This window comes from Aureobasidium namibiae (assembly GCF_000721765.1).
Source record: "Aureobasidium namibiae CBS 147.97 unplaced genomic scaffold scaffold_14, whole genome shotgun sequence".
In the NCBI taxonomy this organism is placed as follows: Eukaryota; Fungi; Ascomycota; class Dothideomycetes; order Dothideales; family Saccotheciaceae; genus Aureobasidium; species Aureobasidium namibiae.
In genome coordinates this window covers 666,763-681,667 of record NW_013581195.1, presented here as the reverse complement: position 1 = coordinate 681,667, position 14,905 = coordinate 666,763, and the positions used below count along the sequence as shown (strand labels likewise).

Below are 14,905 nucleotides of genomic sequence, written 5' to 3'. Positions count from 1 at the left end.
ACAGGGTTTGATACGCCGCAGCCATGCATAGAGCAGGTCCAGGCCATTTTGGGGCGAGGATGTGAAAGGGCTAACGTTAGCAGAGTCAAGTCTTGCACCTTTGCTCTCGGTCCTCTCTATCCTTGATGCCTCTGTGCAAGGCGTGCGTACGTGAAAATGGCCAAGTCGGAACCTGCGCATACCAAACCCAGCGAGACTTCGCGTGTTCGTGAGGTGTTTAGGTGATTAGGCTCAGCCCAACCGAGCGTCAGCCAGGCTAACATGTCGACTTGTGTAGATGCCTAGAGGCCTTTGGCACGACCATCCACCCTCTGCAGCTCAACAATGGCGAGATCGAGGACAGATTGGCCGTCGGCAGCGACGACACGGCTCTGGCTGCATTCGCGCAGTTAGGAGCACTTCGGCTCAAGGCGCAGCGCTGTATCATCTCGCTCGTGTCCAAGGATGAGGAATTTGTTCTGGCCGAGTCGACGCGAACCCTTTCTCTGCAGTCGGATCTGGTTCACAACTCGCGCGATGCTTTGTTCTTGGGAACCACACGCTACCCCCGTGACGAAGGTCTTTCCGTCGCCGGCCTGAGGCAATGGATAACGACCAAGGAGCGCCGCGAGAATCCAAACGAAGACGAATACTACTACACCGATGGCATCAGTCCACACTGGTACATCATCAGCGACCTGCGAAAGGCCACCGACATGCAAGGGCTCATGGTCGTCAAAGCTGCCCCCAAATTGAGATTCTACGTTGCGGTACCCATCCGAAATAGCAATGGTCTGGTCATCGGTTCTTATGCCATCTTGGACGATCGTCCTCGCCTCGGCATCAGTGCTGAAGAAATGGTCTTCATGGAGGATATCGCTGATACTATCATGGGCCATCTCGATGCCAAACACACTGCTTTGCAGAGGCAGCGTGGCGATCGTCTGATCAAGGGCCTGGCTCTGTTCAGCGAAGGCAAGGAAAGTCTACGTGACTGGTGGCTGGATACACATAGTCGCAAACTCCGAGGCGAAGGCGCAAGACGTCGCCGCAATTCTATTGACGACGCAAAAGCCCGGAACGACCGTGCCGATGAAGAGCTGGGAATGACATACAACGCCGATCAGATCCCCCACGGCCGCAACCATGCATCAATTGACACGCTCAGCATCCAGCCAGCCGGTCAACAACCCAAACCCACCCTCAAATCTGGTCATATGGCTCAGGATAAGCACGAAGGCTTCGATCTCGACCGTGAAGTCAATACCGCGTTTGCACGAAGCAGCAATCTTATGCGCGAAGCCATGAGTGCTGAGGGTGTGGCCTTCATCGATGCTGACTTTCACCGTACTAAGGAGTCAACCAAGAACCAAGACTCGTCAAACACCGATGTCGAAACTGACACTTCGACCAACTCTTCCAGCCCCGAGTCGGCAACGCCAAAGCAGAAAACTCCCATCTCTCCTGACGCTCAATGTGCCCTGCTTGGTTTCTCGACAAAGGTCAAGTCGACAATTCGTGGCTTCGATGCTTCTGCAAGGCATTCTAGTCTTCCAAAGGCTTTCATCCGGAGTCTGATTCGTCGCTATCCCATGGGAAAAGTTTTCAACTTCCACGACGGCAAAGCCTTGTCAAGCTCTTCTGGTACAGACATGTCTGACGACGTCAGTGAAGGCTCTAAGAACAGCAGGTCACGCAAGCGCCGCAGCCGCGAATTTGTCGACGCCATGACCCTAGCTGAAGTGTTCTCTAACCCTCGTAGTATCGCCTTCCTACCCTTGTGGGACAGCAGGCGAGAGAGATGGCGATCGGCCGCCTTTGTCTGGAACGCAGCGCCAAACAGATTTTTGAACAAGGCCGAGGACATAACATACCTTGCCGCTTTCAGCAACAATCTGATGGCCGAATTGTCACGTCTCGATGCCATTGCCGCTGATCAAGCCAAAGCCACTTTCATCAGCTCTATTTCTCACGAACTGAGGTCCCCACTACATGGAGTGTTGGCAGGAGTTGAGCTCTTGCAAGAAAGCGATCTCAGCAACTATCAGCAGGAAATGACGACTACCATCAGCATGGCTGGTAAGACGTTACTAGACACGATCAACAACATCCTTGACTTTACCAAAATCAACAGCTTCTCAGAGCCAGAACGAAAAGACAGAAAAGAAACAGATGCTAAAAGGCACCATGGATTCAAGACTGCTGACATGGGAGAAGTTGGCGTCACGAGTGCTGTAGACCTCGCTATTCTGACAGAGAATGTGGTCGACACAACCGTCACGGCGAAGAGCTTCCAAGCAAGCAAAGCTAAGCAAGAGGACGAAGACGAACTCGCTGCAAAGATACCAAAGCAGGTGGCTGTAGTGTTGAACATTGCTAAGCGAACTAACTGGAATCTGGACATATCACCTGGAAGCTGGACCAGAGTCATTACCAATCTTCTTGGTAACTCGCTCAAGTATACCAAGCAAGGCACGATCACTGTGAGCTTACAGTACAAGAAGTCAGAGGATCCGGATAAAGCTCTAGTGTCCTTGACCGTCGAAGACACGGGTCAAGGTATTGGAAGTGAATATCTTCGCAACCACTTGTACACCCCATTCATGCAGGAAAATACCCATGCCGTTGGTACCGGACTTGGACTTTCGATCGTCAAGCAAATCATCAAAGACTTTGGAGGACACATAAGCTTTGAAAGTGAGCTCGGCAGAGGAACCAAGGTGACCGTGTCGTTCCAAGCCACATTCGAAGAGGATGCCGAGTCTGATATTCATATACCGAAACGTTCTGATGGTAGTAAGCTCAAAGTCGCGCTTTCCAAATCTTTGGGCAAGACCGATGGGGATCTGGTGCGCGACAAGACAGTCAAAACAAACACTTCCAAGACCTGCAAGGAATGGTTAGACTGTCAAACTGAGCTGGTGTCCGTTTCTGACGGTGCTGATGCCTTTGATGTCTGTATCTTGTCCGAAGGAGATTACGACCAATGGCAAGAGAAAACGAGAAATTCGAGCAACCCACGGCCGACACCAATCATTGTGCTAGGATCAATCTCGGCCTCTTCTGTTGTCAGACAGAGCGCAGCCAAGAACGCGATCTTCATCAATCAGCCATTTGGACCAAGAAAGATGTCGAGAGCACTGACAGCTGCTATGCAAAGCCGATCTCAGTCAAACCCAGATTCAGAGAACCAAACCCTAGGCGCCATCGCCACCTCCCCATCCGCCCTACACATTCTCACGAAACCCCCGAACGTCAGCTCCAACAGCGATCCTCCACCTACATACACCGAATCCAAGCCCCACGTGGGACATGACGTCTCCTCCATGCCTCCGACACCCACAACACCCGCGAAAACTCCGACCTCACGGGATAGCGAACTCGAGAACTCAAATCTCCGGAAGGTGTTGCTTGTAGAGGACAATTCAATCAACATGAAGCTCCTCGTTGCAACCATGCGCAAACTGAAACGACCTCACACCTGTGCAGCTAACGGTCTGGAAGCCGTGAGCGCCTACTCAACCGCACCGGCCTCATACGCGCTGATCCTCATGGATATCTCAATGCCAGTAATGGACGGCTTCACAGCCACCGAATTGATCCGCAATCTCGAAGAAAAGAACAAATGGAGCCGCTGCACTGTGATAGCACTTACGGGCGTCGGCGATGCCGAAGCAAAGAAACGTGCCTTCCTCGCGGGTGTCGACGACTTCATGACCAAACCCGTCAGCATGGCCAAGCTGGGCGGCATTATCAATGACCTCGAGAGCGGAAGTGATAAGAGCAACAAGGATGCCAACAACGACAACGACACCAAGAACAGCAATATGAGCAAAGACGAGTGTTCGGAAAAAGCCCGTCAAAACGGCCAGCAGCAAAATGCGCAACAGCATGCAGTGCAGCAACCGGCATGACATGATCGCCGGAAGCAAGGTAAACACGTCGAGGTAAAGGACTTTGCTTCCGGCACACCAGGTCCAAATCAACAAGAAGCAAGCAACAAGAAGAGAAGGAGGTCTGACGATAGCGCAGATGGCTATGATGACAACGAAGACAAGAGAAGAAAATCCATCATCGAGGAACGAGCTACAGCGGCATCGCGAACGACGACGACGAGTAAGAAGTGAGGGGATTTGATTATAATGGGACCAACGGCCGACTACGCACACAGGTTTGACTGGATGGAAATTTTTGTTCTAATGCTATGACTAGCGAGTTATATATCTACTTCTTCTTTGATCGAAGTGGAAGGGGTATTGTCTGTATAAGCGAATCTATTCACTCTTCTTATCCAAGTTTCATCCTTTCTGGACAGATACCTTTGTGAATCGGTGCATCTCTTGGACACAAAGCTGTGGTTTGAAGATGATTGTGCATCTGGATGGGTAGACTTGGATGCCGTTCTCTGCACACGAGGGAGTTGTGATTCTTCGGTTAGAGAGTAATGCAGATGGTGATAGTCAAAGCCAAGGTCAGGGTGAGTGCAAGGAAGGGGAGCTTTCCCCACAAGCGCGGACCGAGAAGCGCGTCATGGCGCTGGACAAGAAAGTGGAAAGGAGAGAGTACGGAGTCACGTAATTGATTTACAACAAGTCTTGGGGCGCGATTGGCCGGCAATGGATGACAGAGTGTAAGATCAGACCTTAGAGCAGACCAAACAACGACGACGACCATGTCGAAGCGCATCGCTCTCGCCCTCTCCAACCTCTTGATACCCATCGCGGCACTCGTCTTCGCAACAGGCTTCTTCCCTTACAAGCCATTTCTGTCTGGTCTGGCCACCTTTGAGGAAGTCGAGAATGAAGAGCTGGGACTCGGGTTGCTCAAAGGCAATGAGCGGCCACAGAGGATTTTTGACAAGGTCATCTTCATGACCGTGGACGCGTTGAGGAGGTGGGTACGTTCGCCTGTAGAGACATGCTCAAGGTCGGATTGCTGACGGCCTGCCAGTGACTTTGTCTATGGCCATGGATCGGGCTTCACCTTTACACAAGATCTCATTCGCTCGGGCGCCGCGCTGCCCTTCACAGCACATGCCACTCCACCGACCATCACCATGCCTAGAGTCAAGGCCTTGACCACCGGTTCTGTGCCTTCATTCCTCGATGTTATTCTCAACTTCGCCGAAAGTGACACGACCTCATCTCTGGCTTCTCAGGATACATGGCTCGCTCAAGCCAAGGCAAATCTCGACAACGGCAACCTCGTCTTCTACGGTGACGACACCTGGTTGAAGCTCTTTCCAGATTTCTTTGCCCGACACGATGGCACCAGCTCCTTCTTTGTCTCTGACTTCACCGAGGTCGACAACAACGTTACGCGACATGTCCCGAGAGAGCTGGAACAACCTGACTGGGATGCCATGATTATGCATTATCTTGGTCTGGATCACATTGGTCACAAAGCCGGTCCCTTGAGCCCAAATATGCTCCCGAAGCAGAAAGAGATGGATGCTATTGTCAAGAAGATATACGAAGCTATGGAGCTCAACAGCCACCTCGATGACACCTTGCTCGTTGTAGCCGGCGACCACGGCATGAACTCCGGTGGTAATCACGGAGGGTCTGCTCCTGGCGAGACTGAGCCTGCTCTCGTCTTCATCTCACCAAAGTTCGTGGATTTGGAGAAGCCAGCATATGCAGCTCCTACCGATCCGAAAGAAGGTACCGAGTTTGAATTCTACCGCAAGGTCGCTCAAAATGATGTCGTTCCCACACTTTCCGCCCTTTTGGGCATCCCAATCCCTCGCAACAACCTTGGTATCATTCTGCCCGAGTTTCTTGGCTTCTGGAAGACGAAGACTAGTAGCACGGGCTTGAATGCTGCGGCCGAATTGCTCTACAGGAATGCTCTTCAAATGCTGGGCATCATCAAGGCCAAATTCGGTGACTCCGAAGCCTGGAGATACGATCCGAAAATTGAGGGTTCGGTCCAAATGGACTGTCAAGGTTTTGAGGAAGACGAGCAAAGACTAAAGTGCCGCTGGTTCTTGGTCAGAGACGCACTGTCTCGCAGTCGACAATCGGGGGAGCTGGTCGCTTCGATAATTCATCTGAACGAGGTCAGCACAGCATGAACGCCCTTTGCGACTTGAACTAACACCTTTACAGTTCCTGAACGATGCCCAAGATGTCCTAAGTACTACTGCGAGTAGTTACAAGGTTGAACTCTTGGCCAAGGGTGCCGCTATCGCCGGTGTCTCCCTCATACTGGCTGTCAACTCTAGGCAGAGTAATTGGCCATTTACTCCTGCTGGTTTGGGGTTTGTCCTGATAACCACCTTCTACGGCATAATGATGTTTGCCACCAGCTATGTCGAGGAGGAGCAGCACTTCTGGTACTGGGCTACCGCAGCATGGATGGCTTATCTCTACGCCGCAAAGTGAGTACGCAGCCTTCGAGCAGGGAAGCGGCAACTGACCAATTCTATCCAGGACCAAAGTCATTGGACTCCAAACATCGGTAGTCTTCTCCACCTTCGTCCTTCTTGCACTCCACCGTCTATCGACACGTTGGAACCAAACTGGACAGAAGCATGCCGGTGATCCTGATGTCGCTCACACCTTCTTCCCCGATCACTTCATCATTCTTTGGGTACTGATCGTTACGGCATACATTCATCTAGCTTTCCGCATTGGTCGACGTACTTTCGCCGATATTTTGGCTCCCGAGTTCGCAACCATTTCTGCTATTTCTCTGGTCTTGCCTTCTTTTGTGTTCAAGCTCAATTTTACTCAGGCCGATGCGCCAGAACTGGTTGGTGGTCTCGCCGAGACTATCAGAGAGTGGACCTCCGAGTTGGATCTAGTCACCCAAGCCAGAGCTTCCTTTGTGGGACTGGCTATCGCCACTACTGTCGTCCTTGTCATGGTCGTTCTGGGGTATGGACGTCATGATGAAGCAACGAAGAAGAAGGGCGCGAACATGTTCACAGAATCTCGTCTCCCATCTCGCCTCCACGATCTTTTGACACTTTTCATCATCACCCAAACACGCGCTCAGAACATCCCACTCTTTATGTTCTTTGATTTGCAGTCTCAAATTCTGTTCCACCTACTCTCACGCCCAACCACACCCCTCGCCGCCAATTCTCACGCGTACACGAGGCCTCTTGCGATCCTTCCCACCACTGTTTCAGTCCTTCTCATGGCACATACATCCTTCTTCGCTCTTGGCAACTCCAACGCCATCTCCAGCATTGATCTTAGCAATGCATACAACGGTGTCAGCGGGTACAACATTGTTGCCGTTGGTGTCCTTCTCTTTGCATCCAACTGGGCAGGCCCGGTATACTGGAGTACTTGCGCGGCCGTCATGTTCACCCTGCCTTCCGCCGAACAAGAAGAAGCAGCATTCGAGCGCTCAGAGCAAGCAGCTGAAAAGCAGCGGACTTTGGGCAGCAAGAAGTGGATCCATGAAGAGAGAGACTTGCTGCATCGACAAGCTGTGGCCGCTTCTTTTACCTCCGCGCCTATCCGCCAGAGTCAGGACGAGAGCATTTGGCATGAACACATCAGTATCATGACGATCTTCATCTCTGCAAGCTTAGTGGCTGTGATGGTGGCCTGTACAGTGCTGAGAACGCATTTGTTTATCTGGACAGTGTTCAGTCCAAAGTATCTTTACGCCATGGCTTGGGCTGTTGGGTGGCATCTGGTTGTGAACATCGGATTGGGGGGACTTTTCTGGATTGTTAGATAAAAGTGTTGATATAGATGTAAGAAAAGGTGTACCGTAATGGCTATGTGCAATTATATCCCAGAAAAAGGTCACTCAGCGAGTCTGTTTTGACCAAAGTTGACGGTATTCGTTTTGATTCATCGTACATGTTTCCCATGCAACTTATGTTACAGAGGCAGGCCCGTCGTATCTCGCAAAGACCGGCTCGGCACATTGACGGCAAGATTTGCCGATCTGTCGCCCGTCAACGACAGGGCGCGGCATCATCTTCGTCTCGTTCCAATTGAGTGAACCTTTTACCTTTGTGACTCTTCCCATCATTGGAAAGACTGAACGGAATCACGAAGTACTCACGAAACAATGGTAGGTTGGAGTGTTGTATCAAAAAGACCACATCTCGATTATGGGGACGTTCATGCCAATCGAATGTCCTTTCAACATCAAACGTCGATTGATTCGTCGATAAAGTCTAGAAGTAAAATGTCCAATCATACTGACAATTGGTATAGGCTGCTCCCACAAGAACTTATCTTGCATTCCAGCACAATGCAAAGTTGTACTCTCTCGCAACAGCAGTCCGATCAATACGTTCAGCAACTTCGCTGGAAGAAGCCAACCAATCTCTATTCAAACAAGCCGGCGAAGATGACCGCGTAGTCATCACCGAGCAAACGATTTTCCACCCTCAAGGCGGCGGTCAACCCTCGGACGTGGGCATCATGAAGACATCAAGCAGCACTTTCAACGTCAGCGCCGTACGCATGGATGCAGTTTCCTCAGGCCAAGTCCTGCATTTCGGACGTTTCGAATCCGGACACGACGCGTTCAAAGAGGGAGAAACAGTCACCCAGGAGATCGATACAGAGAAACGTCTGCTCTACTCACGACTCCACACCGCCGGTCACGTCTTGGGAGCTGCGACCCGCAAACTTCTCGAAGACAAAATCGAAGGATTCGACGAATTGAAAGCTTCCCATTTTCCCGACGCCGCATCCTGCGAATTTGCAGGTTCCATCGAAGGAAAATGGAAAGAAGCGATTCAGAAAAAAGTAGACGAGTACGTGGATGCGGATTTGCCTGTTGAGATTGAATGGTGGAGTGAAGATGACTTCAAAGCAAACGGATTGGAGAGATTGATTACCGAGAATCCGAATGTGGTCAAGGGAGAAAAGTTTAGGGTGGTCAAGATTGTGGGTGCGGATACTTATCCTTGTGGTGGTACGCATGTTGATAGCACGCAAGCTTGTGGGAAGACGACGGTCAGGAAGATTAGCAGGAGTAAGGGGACGAGTAGAGTTTCTTATGCTGTTGCATAGATGGCGTGTGGATATAGATCTGAACAAGATATTGGAAATGTAGATTCAGTTGGATAGATTTCTGTCAAGTCGACTCTTGAAAGCATTCTCCTAATATGCATCTTGTCTCCTTCCATTGATCTCAATACTGTACTTAGCAAAGCCAGATACGAGCAGTGTTGCCGTTGATAATCGGTTTTGGCCCTTCCAAGCAACAGAATCGTTATCTCCATCAAGAACTTCTTACTCCAGTAGTATCACTGTGTCACTGCAGTATCAGATCTCGCGGCGATAACGTCGCCTCTCGGAGTAGTCGCGGCCGGGATCGGTACGAGAGCCCGTGCTACCCGCAACTTTAGCCGCAACGTCGGATATCCTGGAATGACGTGACCGAAAACCACCTTCCTCTTTGACCGCGATACTCGAAGTCGAAAGGCCACACGGCCACCATCAATTTTCACCCTGCTCTGTCGCAAGGTACTAGAAAGTTTTGGAGCTTCGACGAATGGCCATATCACAATGCTCATGGCGCAATTGACACTTGTGCTCTCTGTCACAGGCTCCACGAGGTTGAAACAAAGAAGCAGAGATTGGTAAGCGATTTGTGCACGACCCGAGATCTCGGCATGCCATCGCCTCACCGTTTTCTCTCGAATTCTACAGATTGCTTAATAAAGCAGAGGCCTGGCTAGCTAGAACATTTATATAACCTAGATGCCCATAGACGATTGCCTTGAATACATTACCACTTTTTCCACAGCGACTTCAGCGAGCGTCATATCTTTTCACTCCCAATCCCGGATCAAACTCAATTCACAATGGCCTCCAAGCTTTTTCAGCCCATCCAAATTGGCAAGGCCAAGTTGTCAAACCGTCTGGCTATGGCCCCCTTGACCCGTTTCCGCGCCGACGATGATCACGTTCAACTTCCCTTCGTCAAGGAATACTACTCTCAGCGTGCCTGCGTCCCTGGAACTTTTCTGATCACCGAGGCCACACCCATCTCCGCTCGCGCTGGCGGCTACAACAACGTCCCCGGAATCTACACCGATGCCCAGATCAAGGCCTGGAAGGAAATCGTTGATGCCGTTCACGCCAAGGGTGGTGTCATCTACATGCAGTTGTGGGCTCTGGGCCGTGCTGCCGACCCTACCGTGCTCAAGAAGGATGGCTACGATTTCTGCTCTTCCTCTGACCTTCCCATGAGCGACAACTCGCCCAAGCCTCGCCCTCTCACCGAGGACGAGATCCAGATCTTCATCAAGGACTACGCCAATGCCGCCAAGAACGCCGTCGAGGGCGCTGGTTTCGACGGAGTTGAGATTCACGGCGCAAACGGCTACTTGATCGATCAATTCACCCAGGACGTCTGCAACAAGCGCACCGACAAGTGGGGTGGCAGCATCGAGAACCGCACTCGCTTTGCTCTCGAGGTCACCAAGGCTGTTGTTGATGCCGTTGGTGCCGACAAGACTGGTATCAGACTGTCCCCTTGGTCTCCCTTCCAGGGCATGAAGATGGACGACCCCATCCCCACCTTCACTCACCTCATCAACGGCCTCAAGGAGCACAAGCTCGCTTACGTCCACTTGGTCGAGTCCAGAATCCAGGGCAACGCTGACGTCGAGTCAACCGAATTGATCGACTTCGCCGTCGAGGCCTGGGGCAAGACCTCTCCCATCTTGATCGCTGGTGGTTTCCGCGCAGACAGCGCCCGTCGTGCTGCCGATGAGGAGTACGCCGATAAGGATGTTGTCATTGTCTTTGGCAGATACTTCATCTCCACCCCTGACTTGGTCTACCGTATCAAGGAGAACATCCCCCTCGCCGATTACGACCGCGACACCTTCTACGCCGCTAAGAGCGAGAAGGGCTACACCGACTACCCTTTCAGCGAGAAGTTCCAGAAGGAGGCCAAGCTCTAGATTATACCCTTTGACGTTTATGCTTGTATGCGATACCACTAGATCTTTTCGATAGACTTCATAGATCTTAATGATTAAATGATATGATATTTCTCAAGATTGCCTCAGTTTCTTGCCAGCTTGGTTGAGATTTACAGATACACTGGGGAGAGAACGGGCACACTGTTTGGCACGTATGGAATGGTATGGAGTTTCTTAAAGGGTCAGCATGGCGCTGCTTGCAATAAGGGACATCGACGCGGCGTTACCCTGCTGCGACTGTGCATGGCGGTAATCAAACGATCCTCTGATCTCTTCTTTGACCCAATCCCTGGTCAATGGGTGCCAGGCCAGGATCCTGCATATGACGACGCCCTATGAAAAGGTCAACATGATGTTCGTAAAGTATCTGTCTCCCTCTGTTTCGGAGACGGTCACAACGTACCAAAGCCAGGTCGAATCCTTGGGCGACCTCAATCTGCCAGCTTGAGAACTTGGAATCGGGCTCGGCTTTGAAACGTGAAGCTCTTGCAACAACGAGTCCATCTATGGTGGCATGATACTGGTCCAGATCGCTCTGCGGTTGGTTTATGTGGATGATGAATGGCCTCCCATCCGTGACCATGTTCTCAATGTTCAGATCGATTCCCGTACTCCATGACTTGCTCTTTGAGGAGTTTGAGAACCCGACTGATTTGAGACCTTTACCATCGGCTACTCTGATATACCACTTGGTTGCCATCCCTACACCTCTTGTCTTGAATTTGAGGCGGAAGATGACAACATCTTGCATATTCTTGATCGTCAAAAATCTGCTCGTGATAAATAAGGTTCGCCAGCGGACGTGTGGGCCGAGTTTGAGTATCGGAATTTTGGATTCAGCTGGACCCTGGAGACCCGGAGACACAACATGCACTTCCTAAGTGCCTAGATCGAGACGAGTATCCTTCATGGTGAGTATCATTGTCGTTGAAGCAGTTGCGATGCAAGATGGGAATATGCCGATCGGTGATGAAAGAGGGTCCAGAGCTGCGTCGGCCATATTTCGTCGGGTCTTGTAGATAACAGGGATCAATATAGGATATGAATGGTGATGGAAGACTCAGGTATCTGGTGGATAAGTGATGGTGCTCGAACCAAGAAGCCAGGTTTGAACAGCAGTGTTGTGCAGATTCACTCGGGCTTCAAAGGCAAGCGCGAAGGGCCTTGCGATGCGAGTAACAACACACGACATCTTCCACAATCAGCTTGGCATTCACCAAAATCCGTTTAGTCAGTGCCTTCGATAATTGTTTTGCTCTAGACGAACATATGTCGTATCATCACTTGCACCATCTCGGCCATGCCGTTGTCCTGCTCTTGCGTATTCTCCGAGCTTCTAGGCTCACAACGACCGTCAATGTCTATTAATTGAGGCCTGGAGAGAAACTGAATCTCATCTCCGTGGTTCGCGTCGATCTTGCAACACGTTCTGACGCTCTACGAAATCGGATTCAGAGATGTAGAGGTTGGAGAGTGTGTGACACTTTTGCAATGCGTCACGATGAACGACTAATTCACGGGCTCTTGGTCAACGACGTACATACTATTTCTGCGAACTATCATGGAACCTCATGGTCGTTATGTTCAATGTGCTAATGATTAGGAGTTCGTCCAATTCACAATAATATGTGTAAATCAAACTTCCAATAGCCCACAGCCGCCATGACGATCCGTAGACATGGCTGCCTCAGCCTTTATATCGCTGCCTAGCCACCACAGTTATGAACCGCTCTCTTCTACTCTGATCTGACTTGCCGACTCCCTTGAACTACTCCCAGAACCCTCTCCCCGACGTGAATATGGTCAGAAGACAGGTATCCAACACCAACACCTCGTCCCCACATCCTCGTGTTCGCATCCGGGAACTTTTGCCAACTCTCTTCCTTGGAGACAACCCTCCAGGCCCACTGAATTCTATAACCGACGTCCCTGGTATCGGAATCTCGACTGAAGAACTTACGTCTCGTGATGGAAGCATAAACACTGGAGTCACATGTATTGTTCCACGCAAGGACTGGTCCCACAAAGCCTGTTATGCCGGTCTCTTTAGCTTCAACGGCTACGGAGAGATGACTGGATGTCACCTCATCGCTGAAAGTGGACTGCTAGCCTCGCCCATCATCTTGACCGGCACCTTTGGCATCGGAGCTGCTCATCAGGGCGTACTCGAGTATGGCGTCAAGACTCAAGGTAGAGGCTTCATGGCATTGCCCGTGGTCGCAGAGACATTCGATGGCTATCTACATGATTGTGCCAAATTCGCCGTCAAACCAGAGCACGTGAGCGACGGTCTGAAGAACGCGAGAACCCAAGTCCCGGTGAAGGAAGGCAATCATGGGGGTGGCAACGGTATGATCTGTCACGGTCTCAAGGGCGGCAATGGATCCTCCAGCCGACGCGTCAAGATACCAGACCGAGACGAAACTTTCACAGTCGCTTGTATGGTCCAAGCAAATTATGGAATGATGAAAGATTTGCTCATCGCAGGCGTACCGGTCGGGCGGATCCTGGCCGATGAAGCACAGAAGGACGAAGAGAGGAAGAAGGCAAAGGATGAACTAGAAAAGGCCAAAGAGGAGAAAGATGGCAGCATCATTGTCATTGTTGCCACAGACGCACCTCTCTTGCCTCATCAGCTCACTCGTATCGCCAAACGCGCCACTGTCGGCTTGTCTCGCGCGGGCGGCATAGGACGCAACATGTCCGGCGACATCTTCCTTGCCTTCTCGACGGCCAACGAAGTACCGGTCAACCAACCACCACCAGCGGAGGGCGAGTCCAAGACAGCGATCAGAGAAGCCAAGGTCGTGGACGAATCTGCGATGTCCTGGTTGTTCGAGGGTACTGCAGACTGCGTGGAAGAAGCAATCTACAACTGTTTGTGTATGGCAGAGACCATGGAGGGGTTCGAAGGACACAAGGTAGAAGCGCTGCCTCTGAAGCGAGTCAAGGAGATCATGGCGGAATACGGTAGAGCGTCATTGGATCGAGTCGTGACCGGCCTCGGTCATTGATCCATTGGTAGTAGTACAGAGCAGAATCTAACGCCAGTAGTTGCCTGAACATGTGCTCCGAACGATTTGTCTCATCGCTGTCACCTCATTCCTCCTGCTGTCGCTCTTTCTTCGCCCTGGCCTCGCTAGCAACACCGGGAATGCCCAAACTCTCAAACTCTTCTTCGTATTTCCTCCAAACAGCAGCATCACGAGCCATGATTTTCTGACGCCGTGAGTAGTCGCCATAGATACGTAGGCGCTCGTCTGCTTCTACGACACCACCAAAGATCATGCCAGACATTTGGAGGAAGCTGCCGCAGTGTCAGTTTATGTGTACTTCTGGATAGTGCCAACAGCCATTGATTGGAGAGGGAGTAAAGGTTTCGGGCTCGTAAACGAGCGAAAGAATAAGGAAGTGTTTGCTCGCGAAATATGGTTGAGCCGTTTTACTCGTCTGATTGCCGCAACATCTCCATTCAAGAAGCATGACTTCGAATGCAGCACACAGACAGAGACGAATAGAAGAAGCAGACTTACACTTTGAATTGAATCGTCAAGCCACGATATACTGGTGAATAAACATATGCAATACCAGCCGCAACCGCAGAATAGATGCCCCACTATCGAATTTCATCAGCGATTTACTCACAGGTATACTATACTGTACAGAAGAGCTTGAAAGATGGAACCGTTGCAACAATCGGCAACGATCAAAGAAATGAACATACCCTTGCTGCTCCAGTGACAGCACCTCTCGCAGCTTGCCACGCTGCCGCATCAGTCTCTTGCTGATCCATCTTGCCATGGGCACTTTTTGACGGCATTTTGAACGCTTTGCTGATCGATCGATAACGAATGGTCTAAATGCAAGCAAATTTCTGTCTTGTCTCGTGCCCTGCAAGATTGTTTTGGTGGTTCGGGATTAGGTTCGGGGTTTGAAGGTGAGGATGGAAGGAGATGGTTGCGTCACGATGGAGTGACTGCCAAGACCTCACACACCATCTCTTCT

At 51.0% G+C, this 14,905-nt stretch overlaps 7 protein-coding genes across 7 annotated transcripts; 5 read left to right on the top strand and 2 right to left on the bottom strand.

Annotated features, from left to right (window-relative positions):
- Window positions 1–156: 156 nt before the first annotated feature.
- Window positions 157–3,893, top strand: M436DRAFT_65910 (uncharacterized protein; the record flags this gene model as incomplete). Its single annotated transcript, XM_013569803.1, has 2 exons — window positions 157–221; window positions 278–3,893. The coding sequence occupies 2 exons, from the start codon at window positions 157–159 to the stop codon at window positions 3,891–3,893; spliced, it is 3,681 nt and encodes a 1,226-aa protein (XP_013425257.1).
- Window positions 3,894–4,651: 758 nt separating this feature from the next.
- Window positions 4,652–7,680, top strand: M436DRAFT_52544 (alkaline phosphatase-like protein; the record flags this gene model as incomplete). Its single annotated transcript, XM_013569743.1, has 5 exons — window positions 4,652–4,872; window positions 4,930–5,985; window positions 6,041–6,361; window positions 6,414–7,276; window positions 7,424–7,680. 5 exons carry the CDS (start codon window positions 4,652–4,654, stop codon window positions 7,678–7,680), a joined length of 2,718 nt encoding a protein of 905 aa, XP_013425197.1.
- A 339-nt stretch (window positions 7,681–8,019) lies between these two features.
- M436DRAFT_65908 (ThrRS/AlaRS common domain-containing protein) lies at window positions 8,020–8,975 on the top strand (the record flags this gene model as incomplete). The annotated part of the gene is made up of 2 exons (XM_013569802.1): window positions 8,020–8,022; window positions 8,169–8,975. 2 exons carry the CDS (start codon window positions 8,020–8,022, stop codon window positions 8,973–8,975), a joined length of 810 nt encoding a protein of 269 aa, XP_013425256.1.
- Window positions 8,976–9,772: 797 nt separating this feature from the next.
- M436DRAFT_51847 (NADH:flavin oxidoreductase/NADH oxidase family protein) lies at window positions 9,773–10,879 on the top strand (the record flags this gene model as incomplete). Its single annotated transcript, XM_013569621.1, has 1 exon — window positions 9,773–10,879. One exon carries the CDS (start codon window positions 9,773–9,775, stop codon window positions 10,877–10,879), a length of 1,107 nt encoding a protein of 368 aa, XP_013425075.1.
- A 195-nt stretch (window positions 10,880–11,074) lies between these two features.
- M436DRAFT_65906 (uncharacterized protein) lies at window positions 11,075–11,651 on the bottom strand (the record flags this gene model as incomplete). Its single annotated transcript, XM_013569801.1, has 2 exons — window positions 11,075–11,233; window positions 11,304–11,651. 2 exons carry the CDS (start codon window positions 11,649–11,651, stop codon window positions 11,075–11,077), a joined length of 507 nt encoding a protein of 168 aa, XP_013425255.1.
- Window positions 11,652–12,699: 1,048 nt separating this feature from the next.
- On the top strand, window positions 12,700–13,914 carry M436DRAFT_51884 (L-aminopeptidase/D-esterase; the record flags this gene model as incomplete). Its single annotated transcript, XM_013569629.1, has 1 exon — window positions 12,700–13,914. One exon carries the CDS (start codon window positions 12,700–12,702, stop codon window positions 13,912–13,914), a length of 1,215 nt encoding a protein of 404 aa, XP_013425083.1.
- An 85-nt stretch (window positions 13,915–13,999) lies between these two features.
- M436DRAFT_84070 (uncharacterized protein) lies at window positions 14,000–14,720 on the bottom strand (the record flags this gene model as incomplete). Its single annotated transcript, XM_013569897.1, has 3 exons — window positions 14,000–14,207; window positions 14,434–14,516; window positions 14,625–14,720. 3 exons carry the CDS (start codon window positions 14,718–14,720, stop codon window positions 14,000–14,002), a joined length of 387 nt encoding a protein of 128 aa, XP_013425351.1.
- Between the last annotated feature and the right edge of the window lie 185 nt (window positions 14,721–14,905).